General features: G+C 40.6%; 1 protein-coding gene across 1 annotated transcript; it reads left to right on the top strand.

Annotated features, from left to right (window-relative positions):
- The first annotated feature begins 834 nt into the window (after window positions 1-834).
- Window positions 835-4824, top strand: ADM (adrenomedullin). Its single transcript, XM_082269959.1, has 4 exons — window positions 835-952; window positions 1419-1529; window positions 1642-1767; window positions 3454-4824. The coding sequence occupies exons 2-4, from the start codon at window positions 1432-1434 to the stop codon at window positions 3824-3826; spliced, it is 597 nt and encodes a 198-aa protein (XP_082126085.1). The 5' UTR covers window positions 835-952; window positions 1419-1431; the 3' UTR covers window positions 3827-4824.
- Window positions 4825-17119: the final 12295 nt, after the last annotated feature.

Here is a 17119-nt window from a genome sequence, read left to right as displayed (position 1 = left end):
AATACCTTCTTATGAACTGATTTCTTTCTTTCTTTCTTTCTTTCTTTCTTTCTTTCTTTCTTTCTTTCTTTCTTTCTTTCTTTCTTTCTTTCTTTCTTTCTTTCTTTCTTTCTTTCTTTCTTTCTTTCTTTCGTTCTTTCCCAAATCTATCTATCTATCTATCTATCTATCTATCTATCTATCTATCTATCTATCTATCTATCTATCTATCTATCTATCTATCTATCTATCTATCTATCACGGCTGCAGAATAATATGAATCCTTCTTTCCATAATAGATCTGATTCTTCCTTCTTTCCACCTCTCATGCTTCTAAAAGTCAGCAAAACATAATTCTGGTATCTTCTACTCATAGTCTCTCATGTAAGCCATTCAATATCTTCCTAGAAACATTTAAGTCAGGGAAGTAAAAAAATAAATAAAAATTAGGACTAAAAAGTTTGTGATATCACATTAACATCTAACACCTTCTATATAATAATAATGATGATAATATTAATAATAATAATACAAAAATAATAATGATAAGATAATAATATTAATAATAATATTGATATTAATGATAAATAATATTATATTACCCCCCTGCACGCACACATAATGCCTATCTTATTTACTCACAATTCCCCCAAACAGCCCTTATTAGGAAACGTCCAGTGCGCAGATGGGCAGGATTTGGGTATTTTGTAATCTGCTTATTTTTTTCCAGCAATGAAACACAATAGGAGCCTATTACAGAGACTTCAGATTGCATTGTAATGCTTTCTGTATACAGTGGATGGGGCTGTCACTCACCCTCCAGCCACGCCCACCATCCTTGCTCTTATAAGACAGCCCTGTGGAGCTGAACAGCCAGACAGCAAGAGAACAGCTCACCGAGCAACTCATTCAGAAACTTTGGATTATATTCCTTCTTGCAAGAACTCTCTTTGGATTATCCCTCTCACAACAGGTAGGCATTCTTTCCAAACTTCATATTTAAGTACTACTTTGCAGCCAATAATAGAGCAATTTCCTTTAAATCCTGCATTATTCTTATTCATTTGCAACTTCAGCAGGAATTTTCCATGCACTTTGCTATTATTACAGACATTTCCATGGGCATGGACATTTTTTTCAATTAAACTGCTTAGCCTACTTATTGGCACTGTGCAGATAATGAAGGAATTTATTGCTTAGCATTTTTTTTATTTTTTTTTGGTATGGTGCAGAGTCCTCTAAAAATTGCCCCCAGCTGATGTTTTGGAAGTACTTCTAGATTTGTGTGTTTGTCTAGCTGATAAAAATGGAAAGCAAACACAGATTAGAATGAAGAGGAGGCTAAAAAAAAAATCTGCAAGTTAGAGAGATGATTTCAGGCTGTGCACTCAACTCTTGACAACCCCTCTAAATAGCTCATTTTTGTATTTCTCCACCAGGAACCGGTCCAGAATGGAGTTGGCTTACACCATCGTGCTCCTCATAAGTTATCTGACCTTCCTTGGCTCCGTCATGGCAAGGCTGGAAGTCAGTCTAGGAGACAAAAAAAAGTAAGTTTAAGGAGCAGCGAAAAAAAAAAAAAAAAAAAAGTTTACAAGGACTGTTGTATGAAACGTGTAATTTCTGTATCAGAGTTCTAAACCTGCTTTTGTGCACTTGCAGATGGAATCTAATTAGGATGACTCGAATGAAGAGAGACTTGATGGCACAACAACCAAATGATGCAATGATTGAAGGATCTTTTGTCAGAACAGAAGACACTAAGGATTCTATGGTGCCTCAAAGCAGGTAAATATTCATAAAGATTGATTTTCATATTGGTCTTTTTTGGGTAAATGTCCATAGAGATAGATTTTCATATTGGTCTTTTTTGGGTAAATGTCCATAGAGATAGATTTTCATATTGGTCTTTTTTTGGGTAAATGTCCATAGAGATAGATTTTCATATTGGTCTTTTTTGGGGTAAATGTCCATAGATATAGATTTTGATATTGGTCTTTTTTTGGGTAAATGTCCATAGAGATAGATTATCATATTGGTCTTTTTTGGGGTAAATGTCCAAAGAGATAGATTTTCATATTGGTCTTTTTTAGGGATATATTTTCATATTGGTCTTTTTGGGGGTAAATGTCCATAGAGATAGATTTTCATATTGGTCTTTTTTGGGGTACATATCCATAGAGATAGATTTTCATCTTGGTCTTTTTTGGGGTAAAAGTCTATAGAGATATATTTTCATATTGGTCTTTTTTTTTTGGGTAAATGTCCATAGAGATAGATTTTCATATTGGTCTTTTTTTGGGGTAAATGTCCATAGAGATATATTTTCATATTGGTCTTTTTTGGGGTAAATGTCCATAGAGATAGATTTTCATATTGGTCTTTTTTTGGGGTAAATGTCCATAGAGATATATTTCCATATTGGTCTTTTTTGGGGGTAAATGTCCATAGAGATAGATTTCCATATTGGTCTTTTTTTGGGGTAAATGTCCATAGAGATAGATTTTTATATTGGCCTTTTTTGGGGTAAAAGTCCATAGAGATAGATTTTCATATTGGTCTTTTTTGGGGTAAAAGTCCATAGAGATAGATTTTCATATTGGTCTTTTTTGGGGTAAATGTTCATAGAGATAGATTTTCATATTGGTCTTTTTTGGGGTAAATGTCCATAGAGATATATTTTCATATTGGTCTTTTTTGGGGTAAATGTCCATAGAGATATATTTTCATATTGGTCTTTTTTGGGGTAAAAGTCCATAGAGATAGATTTTCATATTGGTCTTTTTTGGGGTAAATGCCCATAGAGATAAATTTTAATTTTGGTCTTTTTTATGGTTAATTTATTCTTGGAAAGGAAACTAGCTTTTGGTGTCACCAATATATGATAACAGGTGACTTTAGATAAGCCCTTTGCAATCTTTTAACACAGAGGAACCCTTGAAATAACTTTCCAGGCTAAGGGAACCCAAGATAATAATTATTATATCTACAGATCATAGTGTGCTCTTTAATTGGTGGTCATTGGGAAAAAGAATCCCCCTTACAGATAGCTAAAATGATCATTGGTGTCAGTGGTTACTTGTCTGAGAGGTAGACGTTGAACCCTTAGAAACCTCTGCAGGAACCTTAAAGTTCTACAGAACCCTGGTTGAAAATGCCTGCTCTAGATGGTGTAAAACTTTGGAAAAACAAAAATGGCATCCTATAAATATAAAAATTATTATAAGTAAGCCAACTTTTTCCCATAGTACTATTTCTTTAAGAATGAGCATGCATTTGTAGATAACAGGTGGTGAGGATTTATTTTAGACCTATAATATTTAAAAAGCAACCTGAGAAACTACAAATACCTGCAAGACCTTTTCTGGTGCTTGTTGTTCCTCAGTATCTGGATGATCAGAGTTTTGTTTGACTAAAAATATAAACAGTGACAAGCATTTATCTAATGATGTTCTTCTTTCTCTTTCCAACCAGCAATGGCGCCCATATCCGAGTGAAGAGATACCGTCACAGCTTTAGCAATTACCCTCAGCTTTCCCACAGGGGTTGTAAATTCGGCACTTGCAGCGTGCACCACTTGGCCAACCAGATCTACCAGTACACTGACAAGGACAAGGACAGCACAGCACCAGCCAGAAAAATCAGCTCCCAGGGCTACGGCCGCAGGAGAAGATCCGTTCCTGAGAGGAGGCTTCTTCTGCCTGTGGTTGATGGTAAAATCCAACCTTGGTGGGTCAGCACCAGGAATGCCCAGCAGCCCTTGGACATTAAAGTAGCATCCATGCACCAAGAAAGCAGCACGTTAGAGACCAAAGGCAAACTGTTGCAGACCTTGTTGAGGACTTAAACCAAGAACTGAACTAGTGGAGATGTTGTTTCTGAAAAAAAAATGAAGGTGAAAGCTAAGGCTCTCCTTTCTGTGGTCCATGGAATTCCTCGTTACCAGCTCAGTGAACCTTTAGAGATTGGAAAGAGGATAGCAAGAGCCGACCGTGGCTGATTAAGTATTGTAGTAAGCCGGGAGGTCAGAACTTGGTCTTCAAGTTTTCGTGATGCAAAGTTGGGAAGACTGTGAACTTTTCTTGTCCAATGTAGGATGTACAATTTTGCACTTGTAAGGACCTTTGAATAAGTGAGCACTGATAGACCATACCAAAAAAAAAACCTTATGGGGTTATCGTGAACTTGAAAGCTTTCTGGTTAACCAGGTTCGTTCATGGAGATGTGGAAGCAATAGAGAGTCGCTCATTTGACCCTACCTTTGGGTCTAAAGCTGGAAAAGGTGCCGCAAATATTTTCTGGGATGTGTCAAACTGAAAGAACTGACCTCAGCTAGGGACAGGCGAGTCCCAAATGTCATTGACTTCTGATTGTCGGAGAAGCATGCAACTGCCCCGAGTTGATGGCTCCCCTGGCAACAAAAGGTTTAACTCCCTGGGTAAAAACTAAACCCTTTTCCCATTTGCTGCCCTGTCACTGCCAACAGACTTGTTACAGAGACTCTATAATTCCCATATAAAGACAATCTACTATTTGAACCTTTTATTTCCCTGGTTCCTTGTGAACTAGACCTAATACTTGAACTTGAAGTGCAATCTACATTATTTTTATATTTGTCTACGTTAAAGTCGACAATTCTTTATTTAATTACTACTGTTCATGTTTGTATTGTTTAAAAAAAGTTATTTTTTTACCTGAATATTATAAATATATATATATATAAATAAGGGCATTGCATCTATTTTATGAAGATATTGTTCAATGTGATCTGTATTTTTCATTCCTGTTTTTATGAAGAGTTATTATTATATGTTACATTTTATTACACCTGCCAATGGGTTACATTGAACTATAATAAAATCAAAAATTCACATGAATTTTCTGTTTCGTTGTTATTTACTTTATTACATCTGACAATGGGAAATAGTACTTGCCACAGTTCCTTTTTTTAAGGTTTTATGGTGAATGAAATATACCGCCACCTGTTTTCTGGAAAATATAGGTCAAATGTGGAGATAATGAATCCCGTATTCGGGACGCCATGCGTGGAATGTCTACTTTCTCTTTCACTGTTCTGGCAGAGTTCCTAGACTATAAAACATAACATGTTAGTCTGAAGACGAGGGACAGATTATTGATACAAGAGTTGACCTCATTTGTATTCTGCAATGAAGCTTCCAATGTCTCCTCTACATATAGAAACACTATGGGGGGATTTACTAAAACTGGAGAGAGTACAAAATCTGGTGCAGCTCTCCATAGAAACCAATCAACTTCCAGTTTTTTATTGTCAAAGCTTAATTGAACAAGTTAGAAGCTGATTGGCTACCATGCACAGCTGCACCAGAGTCTGAGGGCACCAGTTTTAGTAAATCTCCCACTATGTTCATCATTTATTCATATGTCCCCTCTACATATATAAACATTATATTCGTCATAATAGGTCCCCTCTACATATATAAACATTATATTCATCATAATAGGTCCCCTCTACATATATAAACATTATATTCGTCATATATTAATAGGTCCCCTCTACATAAAAAGCCTTAATCATAATATATTCATATGACCCCTCTACATATGAAAACATTATATTCGTCATATATTATTAGGTCCCCTCTACATAAAAAGCCTTAATCATCATATATTAATAGGTCTCCTCTACATATGAAAACATTATATTCATCATATATTCACATGTCCCCTCTACATATATAAACATTATATTCATCATATATTAATAGGTCCCCTCTACATAAAAAATCATTATATTCATCATATATTAATAGGTCCCCTCTACATAAAAAATCATTATATTCATCATATATTAATAGGTCCCCTTTACATAAAAAATCAGTATATTCATCATATATTCATATATCTCCCCTACATATAAAAACATGATATTCATTATATATTTATATGTCCCCTCTACATATAAAAGCATTATATTTATCATATATTAATAGGTCTCCTCTACATAAAAAAATCATTATATTCATCATATATTTATATATCTCCCCTACATAAAAAATCATTATATTCATCATATATTCATATGTCCCCTCTACATATAAAAAAAATATATTCATCATATATTAATAGTCCCCCTTTACATAAAAAATCATTATATTCATCATATATTCACATGTCCCCTCTACATAAAAAATCATTATATTCATCATATATTCATATATTCCCTCTACATATATAAAGATTATATTAATCATATATTAATAGGTCCCCTCTGCATAAAAAATCATTATATTCATCATATATTCATATGTCTCCTCTACATAAAAAAATCATTATAGTCATCATATATTCATATATTCCTTCTACATATAAAAACATTATATTCATCATATATACATATGTTTTCTCTACATATATAAACATTATATTTATCATATATTAATAGGTCCCCTCTACATAAAAAATCATTATATTCATCATATATTAATATGTCCCCTCTACATAAAAAAATCATTATATTCATCATATATTAATATGTTTTCTCTACATATAAAAACACTATATTAATAATATATTCATATGTATCATATACAAATATAAATATGATATCTATCATATTATAATAATAGGCCTCCTCTACATATAAAAACATATTCATCATATAGCCACATTTACTAAAACTGGTACACACAGAATCTGGTTCAGTTGTGCATGGTGACCAATCAGCTTCTAACTTCAGCTTGTTCAATTAAGCTTTGGCAATAAAACCTGGAAGCTGATTGGTTTCTATGCAAAGCTGCACCAGATTTTGCACTCTCCAGTTTTAGTAAATAACCCCCTATATTTATCCTTGTAAATAAATTTACAGAATTTTGGGAAGTCATTCTAAAACCTAAGTTGACTCTATGGAAATCTATAGAAATCTATGGAAATCGTGGAAACATTACAGTGCAAAGCAAAATGTACAGTCCAATGCTCCTACTGTAACCACATACATATATGGCCAGTTAAGACGGGAGCCAAATAACTGGTCGATATGTTTTTGGATTGTTCACCCATGACCTAAAGGATACACAGAAATACATGCTAACTCCATTGGGCATCTTTTCTGGGGATCAGACCAAGAAGTTTACCAACAATTAAAAATGCACCTGTATGGGATGGGATATGGGTGAAAATCTTTGCAAGAAAAAAAAGAGGAAAAAAAAAAAGAATTAAAAAGAAAACAAATGAGTACTACAGAGGAGATTTACTAAAATCGGAGCACTCAGAATCTGTTGCAGCTGTGCATGGTAGCCAATGAGCATCTAACTTCAGTTTCTTCAATTAAGCTTTGACAATAAAACCTGGAAGCTGATTGGTTTCAATGCAGAGCTGCACCAGATTTTGTAGTCTCCAGCTTTAGTGAATAACCCCCTATGTTTCATCTACACACCACACAGTGCCTTGGGACAGCTACTGCTAATTCATTATTTGTCCATACAAGTCTTTTTATTGCTGCAGAGCGCCCCCTAGTGCCACGTATAAATACCTTACTTTACAATGCAATTTCATACGTTTTGGTAGTTTACTTTATCGCTGCACAAGAGACCAGAGCTCTTGCACATTTAATTTACTAATTTGAAAGGAATAGAGGGTATCACTTTCCTGCTCCTAGCAATGGATTGAGACTCTGCATATAGGCAAAGGCAGTATAGGCCCATGCCTATGGGCATAGGGGACAGGAAGAGGCTTTCCCCTATAAAGACTTAATGCTAGGGCTGGATTTATACAGTTCCGTGTGCATGTAGTGCGCATAGAAATGCATTAATGTACATGTGAATGGGCCCATAGGGAGGAAATGACCAAAGCTGGAGCACACAGAATCTGCTGCAGTTGTGCATACTAACCAATCAGCTTCTAACTTCAGCTTCTTCAAATAAAGCGGTTGTAAACTGCTGGACGTTTTTTTTTTCTTACCTGCAATGTAAAGGTATAATGTTCTACTATGCATCGCATACTAGCACATTATGTGAAACTTACCTGAAAACAAAGCCTTCCAGGCAAGATCTGTGACTGGCCAGGGCTACGATGACGCCACGAGGGCCGCCGGTCACGACACAGGGCTCATGGCATGGATTGCTGTTCCTTCAGAGCGCATGCGCCAGTGATGTCAGTGGCTGCATGTAATGTTAATTGGCTGGTGGCTGCTGCTGGCTGTCCTCCAGGGCTTGTACTGCTGGCTGGAACTGCTGGCGAATACTGCTTGTGGGGGAACTGCTGGCTGGTACTGCTGGCTGGAACTGCCGGTGGGTACTGTGGGCTGGTACTGCTGGTGGGTACTACTGGCGGGTACTGCCGGTGGGTACTGCTGGCGGGTACTGCTGGCTGGTACTGCTGGTGGGAACTGCTGGCTGGTGCTGCTGGCGGGTACTTCTGGCTGGTACTGCTGGTGGGTATTGCTGCCTGGTACTGCTGGCGGGTACTGCATCTGCAGTAGAGAGTATGCTCCCTATATCGCTCCTGTCAAAGGCGGAGGCGGAGTACATTTGGTATCACTCCGCCTGTGACAGGAGCTGGTGCTATACAGGAAGCATCGGCTCCGCTTCCTCTAGTGCCGGCTCAGTTCCTTCACACTGATGCTCGGGGATGGCGTGTCAGGAACCCGCAATTTGTAATAACATTCAATTACAATATGATTTGTGTCGCAATTGTATACGCTATATTGTTTTTTTCTTACCATTTGTTTCCCCCCCCCCCCGCAAAAGCAGAGTTACCCTTTAAGCTTCTGCTGCACAATTAGCATTGTCACCCTGCCATGCGAGTTCAGCCTCAATTTAGCAGTCAGGTCTATCAGGTAGGAAGCCCATTGGGACTGCTAATTGCAAGACACCGTCTTGGTGTTGTCACCATGCAACAGGAAGTGCTATAATTGGCAGGATCTCCAGGTAGGTGTTGGTGTCAGTAGTAGGAATAGTGCCCTATTGTTGGTGTCAGTCGATGGAACAGTGCCCCGGTGTTGGTGTCATGGAAGAAATAGTGCCCCATCATTGGTGACAGTGGAAGAAATAGTGCCTCATTGGTGTCAGTGGAAGGAATAGTGCCCCATCATTGGTGTCAGTGGAAGGAATAGTGCCCCATCATTGGTGTCATTGGGAGGAATAGTGCCCCATCATTGGTGTCAGTGCAAGGAATAGTGCCCATCATTGGTATCAGTGGGAGGAATAGTGCCCCATCATTGGTGTTAGTGGCAGGAATAGTGCCCCATCATTGGTGTCAGTGGGAGGAATAGTGCCCCATCATTGGTGTCAGTGGGAGGAATAGTGCCCCATCATTGGTGTCAGTGGGAGGAATAGTGCCCCATCATTGGTGTCAGTGGGAGGAATAGAACCCCATCATTGGTGTCAGTGGGAGGAATAGCGCCCCATCATTGGTGTCAGTGGGAGGAATAGTGCCCCATCATTGGTGTCAGTGGAAGGAATAGTGCCCCATCATTGGTGTCAGTGGAAGGAATAGTGCCCCATCATTGGTGTCAGTGGAAGGAATAGTGCCCCATTGCTGGTGTCAGTGCAAAAAATATTGCTCGATTGTTGGGACAGGACCATAAAAGTTTCTAAGATCGGGGTTCATCATACAAAAAATAAAAGTCCTACTGAAGGTAATCACCGATAATAAAGTATATTTAGTAATTAGAGATGTCTAAACTTCTGTGACAGAGGCCCATGCCAGCTGCCAGCGATAAACATGGCGGTTTTGTGTTCCGTGGTTTTAGCCTCTGCAGATAAAATACACATCACATAAACAGCGAAGTGTACGGCTCTTCCAGCATTTTCCGTTACTTATCCTATTTATCCAGGAATCAGGATACTTCTGTCCAAGAGTAATGATTGTGCAATCAGCAAATAGAAACAATGTAACTAAACATTTTTTTTTCTTATGGCTCATTGCAAAGTTATTCAATCTGGAATGCTGGGACCTGTTTAGAGATGCATCCATCCAAAAGTGGTGCTCTGGTGCCACCTATAGGGAAATTATCAGTATTGCATGTGCAAACTTGAGAACTGGAACCAGCAAAATCTGGTGAAGCTCTGCATAGAAACCAATCACTATCCAGGTTTTATTGCCAAAGGTAATTGAACAAGCTAACCATGCACAGCTCCACTAGATTCCAGTTTTAGTAAATCAACCCCCTTTTCTCTATTCCAGTGTCTCTTTAAAGCGTAACTCCACTTTTGTTGAGAAAAAACATTCCCCTGTGGGTGATCTCTGTACATTAGAAGGATTTTAACAAACTTTGATAAAAGTAAGGTATATTCATACATTTTGTTATTCTGAAGAAATTATTGTTTGTTCCTCTGTGCTGAGTGGGTCAAATGGGAGTGGTTTCTTAATTATCTATCAGCTGTGGCAGCTGCAGGGCTCTAATGAGGAAATCTGCTGGGTCTGCATCCCTTTAGACGTTTTCCTATTGGGAGTATCTCACCAAAAATGACATTTTTGTTGCAGGGGATGCCAGAAATCTGACTTGTATCTTAGTGCAGACTTCTGGGAAAATTGGTGAGCCAATAACACAAGCAGGAAATGATGTTTCTGGGGGTGTGGTCAGTATACATTCTGTGTACAGAACACCTCCAGGCGGCCATATTGCATTTTCAGAAAATTACAGCGGCTGCAGATTAAAAAGGAAAGGTCATTTTTAATAACATTCAATTACAATATGATTTGCGTCGCAATTGTATACGCTATATTGTTTTTTCTTTATTTGCTATTTTTTTCCCCCACGAAAGTGGAGTTACTGTTTAACAACTGTGCCCACCCATCACAAACATGACTACGACCTAGTTTGGGTCCCGATCCAAGGTGGGTCATGGACATGTTTGTGATGGGTCACCACTTGCCTGTGTAGCAAACATAGCTTAGTTCATCCAAGATTAAAAGATTTGTATATCATAGGATCTCAATAAAGGTACAACCTCTAAATCTGAACCCATATCAATACTCTATATCCTACAATATTTAACCTCATCCATTCAGATCCTCATGATGGGATAGCTAAACATTTCCATGACCAATGGTCTACTTTTTCAGGCGCTATCCCCATATATCTCCATATCTCTCACAACCTACTTCCTCAGGAGGTATCTCTAAATGCCTCCATCTCTCTTAGAGTCTACTTTCTAGGGAGATATCTCTCTATATCTTCATACCCCTTATGATCTACCTTATCAGGAGATATATCCATAAATCTCCATATATTTCCATATACATACATATCTCTTACAGTGTACTTCCTCATGAGATATCTCCATATACCTCCATATTTCCTGCAGTATACTTCCTAAGGAGATATCTCCATAACTCCATATCTCCTATGGTCTACTTCCTCAAGGGATATGTCCCTATACCTTTTTACTATATCTCCTTTGGTCGACTTCCTCAGGAAACCTCTCCATATACCTCCGTATCTCTTATGATCTACTTCCTCAGAGGATATCTCCCTATATCTCAATATTTCCTAAAGTCTACTTCCTCAGGGGATATCTCTTCATACCTCCATATCTCCTACAGGGTACTCCCTCAAGAAATATCTCCATATACCTTCATATCTCCTAGAGTCTAATTCCTCGGGGGGGGGGGGGGGATATCTCCCTATACCTCCATATCTCCTATGATCTACTTTCTTTAAGAGATATTTATTTATATACCTTCATATCTCCTATGCTCTACTTCTTCAGGAAATATAACTTTTTACCTTTATATCTCCAGTGGTATACTTCCTCGGGAAATATCTCCATATACCTCCATATCTCCTACAGTCTACTTTATCAGGATGTATATATCTTATCACTCCATATATTCTATAGTCTACTTCCTCAGGAGATATCTCTTTAAATACCATCATATCTCCTACAATCTACTTCCTCAGGAAATATAACTAGTATTTACCTCAATATCTCCTTATTCTCCTACAGTCTACTTCCTCAGGAGATATCTCCCTATACCTCTGTATCTCCTATGTCTACTTCTTCATGAAATATCTCCATATACCTCCAAATCTCCTACGTCTACTTCCTCAGGAGATATCTCCCTTTACCTCTGTATCTCCTATGGTTTACTTCTTCAGGAAATATCTCTGTGTAAGATACCTTAATATCTCCTACAGTCTGCTTCATCAGGATAGATCTCTTTATTTACCACCATATCTCCTACAATCTACTTTCTCAGGAAATATAACTATTTACCTCAATATCTCCCACAGTCTACTCCCTTATAAGATATCTCTTTATATACATTCATATCTCCTAACAACTGTTCCCTCAGGAAATATAACTATTTACCCTATATCTCCTATTGTCTACTTTCCCATGAGATATCTCCCTATACCTCTGTATCTCCTATGGTCTACTTCCTCAGGAAACATCTCCGTGTACAGTACCTCCATATATCCTACACTCTACTTCCTCAAGAGATAGCTCCCTTATAACTCTATATCTTCTATGGTCTACTCCCTTAGGAGATATCTCTTTATATACCACTATATCTCTTACAATCTACTTTTTCAGGAAATGTAACTATTTACCTTAATATCTCCTAAAGTCTACTTCCTCAGGAGATATTTCCCTATACCTCCATATCTCCTAAAGTCTACATTCTCAGGAGATATCAATATTTACCTCCATATCTTATACAGGCTACTTCCTCTGGAAAATCTCTATATACCTCCATATCCCCTACGGTCTACTTTCTCAGGAGATAGTTCCTTTATAACTCCATATTTTCTATGATCTACTCCTTCAGGTGATATCTCTTTATATACTACCATATCTCTTATGATCTACTTCTTCAAGAAATATAACCGTTTACCACAATATCTCCTATAGTCTACTTCCTCAGGAGATACTGTATCTATGTATCTTCATATCCCCTTTGGACTGTTTACTACAGAAATATACCCATTTAACCCATATCTCTATGGTCTTCTTATTCAGGAGATATCTTCATATACCGCCTTATGTCCTGTGGTCTACTTCCTCAGGAGCTATCTCCATATACCTCTATATCTCCTACGGTTTATTTTCCTCAAGAACTATGTCCATCAGCAAAAACTGTTGGCAGTGCTATGGACACTATATCATCTGTTGCAAACTTCTTGGTAAGATAGCCTGGGTATCAAAGAAAGCCTGTATAGAGGAAACGTATAGGCTGTGCCTGTTAACCTCACTTTTTTAATATAGTTGCCTGGTTGTCACTCCTGATCCAATGACTTCAGTACTTTATCAGCCTGGGACTTGTTGTTCTACAGCAAGAACTCAAATTGCCCAATTCTGCAACAACCCCTCATTGTCAATGCCAAGATCATGTGAGTTCTAAAATATATGATTTATTGCGTTATCACTATTTTCATAATGTGTTCCTGGCATCTTACATCATCCTGTGACGATAAGATGTATAACGTATTTGTTTAGCAGAGAACAAATATTTGTCACAGAGTCCTGGCACACAGAGCTGACAGTCTAATCTTCATTCAAGGAATGTGATGTGATAAGGTGACTCCTTCAAGGTCACCACCCACTCCGACTTTTCCTCCAGATTGTACTCAGCCAGCCACTGCTATGGGCACTGCGACAGCCCGCGGGCAGTGGGGTTATCTGCCGTGTACATAAACAGCTGGTAGAGCCATGATAAGTTTTTCCACTGCTTACTTACAGGGATTGTTGGCTGGAAATCTACATTCTGAAGAAGGTCAGGTAGGGTGGCGATAAACAACTCAGTGCTTCCCTTTAACCACTTGCCTACCGGGCACTTTCACCCCCTTCCTGCCCAGGCCAATTTTCAGCTTTTAGTGCTGTCGCACTTTAAATGCGCGGTCATGCAACTTTGCACCCAAACAAAATTTTTTATAGTTTTTGCGAGACAGATAGAGCTTTCTTTTGGTGGTATTTAATTGCCACTGGGTGTTTTTTTTTTTTTTTGTAAATTCTTTGGGTGTTTTTATTTTTTGCTAAACAACCAAAAATCCTGAAAAGTTTGAAAGAAAAATGTTTTTGGTATAAAAGTTTGTATGTGCACTGATAAGGATGCACGGATGGGCACTGATATGCTGCACTGATAGGCTGCACTGATGGACACTGATAGGCTGCACTGATGGCCACTGATGAGGTGGCACTGATTGGCACTTATGAGGAGGCACTGATGAGCCTGCACTGATATATGGCACTGATAGACACTGATAGGCGCACTGAAGGGTGCTGAGAGGTGGCAATGATGGGCACTGATAGGTGGCACTAATGGGCACTGATAGGCGGCACTGAAAGGCACTGACAGGCATCACTGATGGGCACTGACAGGCAGCACAGATGGGCACTGATTGGCAGCACTGATGGGCACTGATTGGCAGGACTGGTGGGCACTGACTGGCAGGACTGGCGGGCACTGATTTGCAGCATTGGTGGGCACTGTTGTGGCTACACTGATAATCAGGGCGCTGATGATCAGTGCCTTGATTATCAGTGCAGATTTCCCCTGTGTGGATTGCCGCTTATCAGCAAATCCTTTTTAAACTGTGATCAGCTGTGTTTGGACACAGCTGGTCACATAGTAAAGAGCCATTGCGATTGGCTTTTTACCCTGATGAGTGATGAGCTGTTTCCAATGGACACAACAATCATAGATCACTGCTATTGCATGCTGCATGGGGCGCACGGGAAGCGCGATCACGGTAGGACATCATACAACGCCCTCCCAGCAATGTGCGACCGCGCTGCAGCTGTCATTTGGCTATAGCGCGGTTGTAAAGTGGCTAAAGCAGGGGTATCAAACTCAATTTCGTTGCGGGCCGCATCAGCATTATGGTTGCCCTCAATGGGCCAGTTGTATCTGTAAGACCATATAAATGTATTTAATCTTTATCATAATAAATATTTTCCTCTGTGTTAGGTTATTACTGGCTTTAGTAATAACTTAAAGTGTTTGTTACCCTAAAAAACAAAAAAATGGATCCTGCTCCTTTAAAGCTTGTTATACAGAACAGTGCTTGGCCCCCTGTAACTCCTAAAAAACCTGGCTGATCCTGCCAGTTTTTACCCTCCCCTCTGTACACTGACCACGGTATCTCATGGTTGCTGAGCCCTGACACCGTGGTCAGTGTACGTGCCTCTGTCACCCACAGCCCTGCACTGTCCTCTTCTGTCCTCCTCCCCCCTCCCCTCCCCGCCTGTCTGCTCTTACCAATCCCCCCCCCTCCTGCTGCTGAAATACCTTTAGACCTCACATACAATCACCTCTGTTATAAAGCCTCCTATGCTGCAGTGTATGTCCTTTGTAAAAAAAAGATGCCTATTTCTACTTGATTTCACATCAAGATCGGCAGCCATGTTACTCCTCGAGACTACCCTCCTCCCCGGCTGACTGGTGCCATCTTAAGAGCATTATAGGCCCCTGGGCAATGCAGTGCCCTGGGGCCCTGCCTACACAATCACCCAGGAGAAAAAAAAGCACTGATATCCTTATTAATTTGGGCATCCATTGTATAGAAATTGAAAGTGGCATGCAGATGTTTTAGCTTTCTGAACATGCAAAGACAATATTAATTTCTGCACATAAAAAAAGTTAGTACTTACCCTTTCTGTCTTTATTTCCATTCTGCCATGCTGGCTTCCACTTTAGGCTTCTACAGCAGTGCCCCCGCCCTTGCGGCTTGCGCTCCGGCTGTCCTGGTGTGTGTCTGTCTCCTGGCGGACCTTGGAAGCAGGCAGGCACTCCTGCAGTTGTAGGCACCTCTCCATGGCCCGATTAGCCTGACAGCAGTGCCAGGCTAATGACAGCTTCCAGGTTTGGCGGCTGGGTCCGGTGAACACACACACACACGGACAGGAGTCAGACTCCACTGTCATGTGTGTGCCTGTTCCCGTGGAGGCGGACAGATATTCCTGCAGTTGTTGGCTCCCCCCACAGCCCAAGTGGCCTGACAGCAGCGCAGGTCTGACAGGCGCTAAGTTTGGCGGCGGGATGCTCACAGGAGTCGGGACTCAAACATCCCAACCTGCAAAAACGAATTTCAGGGAGGTGGCACTCTGCACCCCCCCCCCCCCCACCACCTCCCCCCACCAATTTAACACAACTAGGGGATGATCAAATGAAATTTGATCAGGATACAGAGGTTTACTTCTTCTGAGAGATATTAAAGGAATACTCAAACCACCATGACCACTTCAGTGATTTGAAGTGGTCATGGTGGTAGGAGTCAGAAACTTTGCACATGCTGGGATATTTACAATTATGTTCTGGGGGCTAGATGCACCCCTAGCACATGTGACTTACTGCTGGAGGGTACTGCGGACTGGTACTGCTGGCTGGTACTGCTGGCGGTTACTGCTGGTGGGTACTGCCGGCTGGTAATGCTGGTGGGTACTGCTAGTGATTATTGCTGGCTGGTACTACTTGTGGTTACTGCTGGCGGGTACTGCTGGTAGTTACTGTTGGCGGGTACTGCTGGCTGGTACTGCTGGTGGGTACTGCTGGCAGGTACTTCTGGCTGGTACTGCTGGTGGGTACTGCTGGCAGGTACTGCTGGCTGGTACTGCTGGTGGTTACTGCTGGTTGGTACTGCTGGCGGGTACTGCTGGCTGGTACTGCTGGTGGGTACTGCTGGTGGGTACTGCTGGTGGTTACTGCTGGTGGGTACTGCTGGTGGGTACTGCTGGCTAATGCCTGCTGGCCGGAAATGCTGGCTCGAGATACATGACATCAACGGAGCCAATGCTTCCTATATCTCTCAATCTCCTGACAGGCGGAGTGCATTTGATATCACTCCGCCTGTGACTGTCAGGATGGAGCCGGAACAATACAGGAAGCATCAGCTCCATTCTGACAGCTCAGCGTGTCAGGGTGCCGCAGGCTGCATGCTGGAGACTACCACACATCGCGGGAGACTTGAGATGCCTGCTAATGCTTGTCTAATGCTTGGCTGGATCGCTGGGCAGGCGCCCCCCCCCCCCGGGCAAGTGGGGCCCCTGGGCAACTGTCCAGCGTGCCCATGCGGTAAGACGGCCCTGCGACTGACGTCTTGGCTCTCTCCTCCCCTCCTCCCGACTGACGTCAATGGGGGAATCTCGGCTCCTCCTGCTCTAGCTGTCAGATCGGGAGAGGGAGCCTCAAGGAATCTCGTGACCGCCGATCTGCA

The sequence above is a fragment of the Pelophylax lessonae genome (genome assembly GCF_965119305.1).
Source record: "Pelophylax lessonae genome assembly, chromosome: 10".
Classification (NCBI taxonomy): Eukaryota; Metazoa; Chordata; class Amphibia; order Anura; family Ranidae; genus Pelophylax; species Pelophylax lessonae.
Note: the sequence above shows the minus strand (reverse complement) of the source record. Positions and strands in the feature narration are given on the sequence as shown.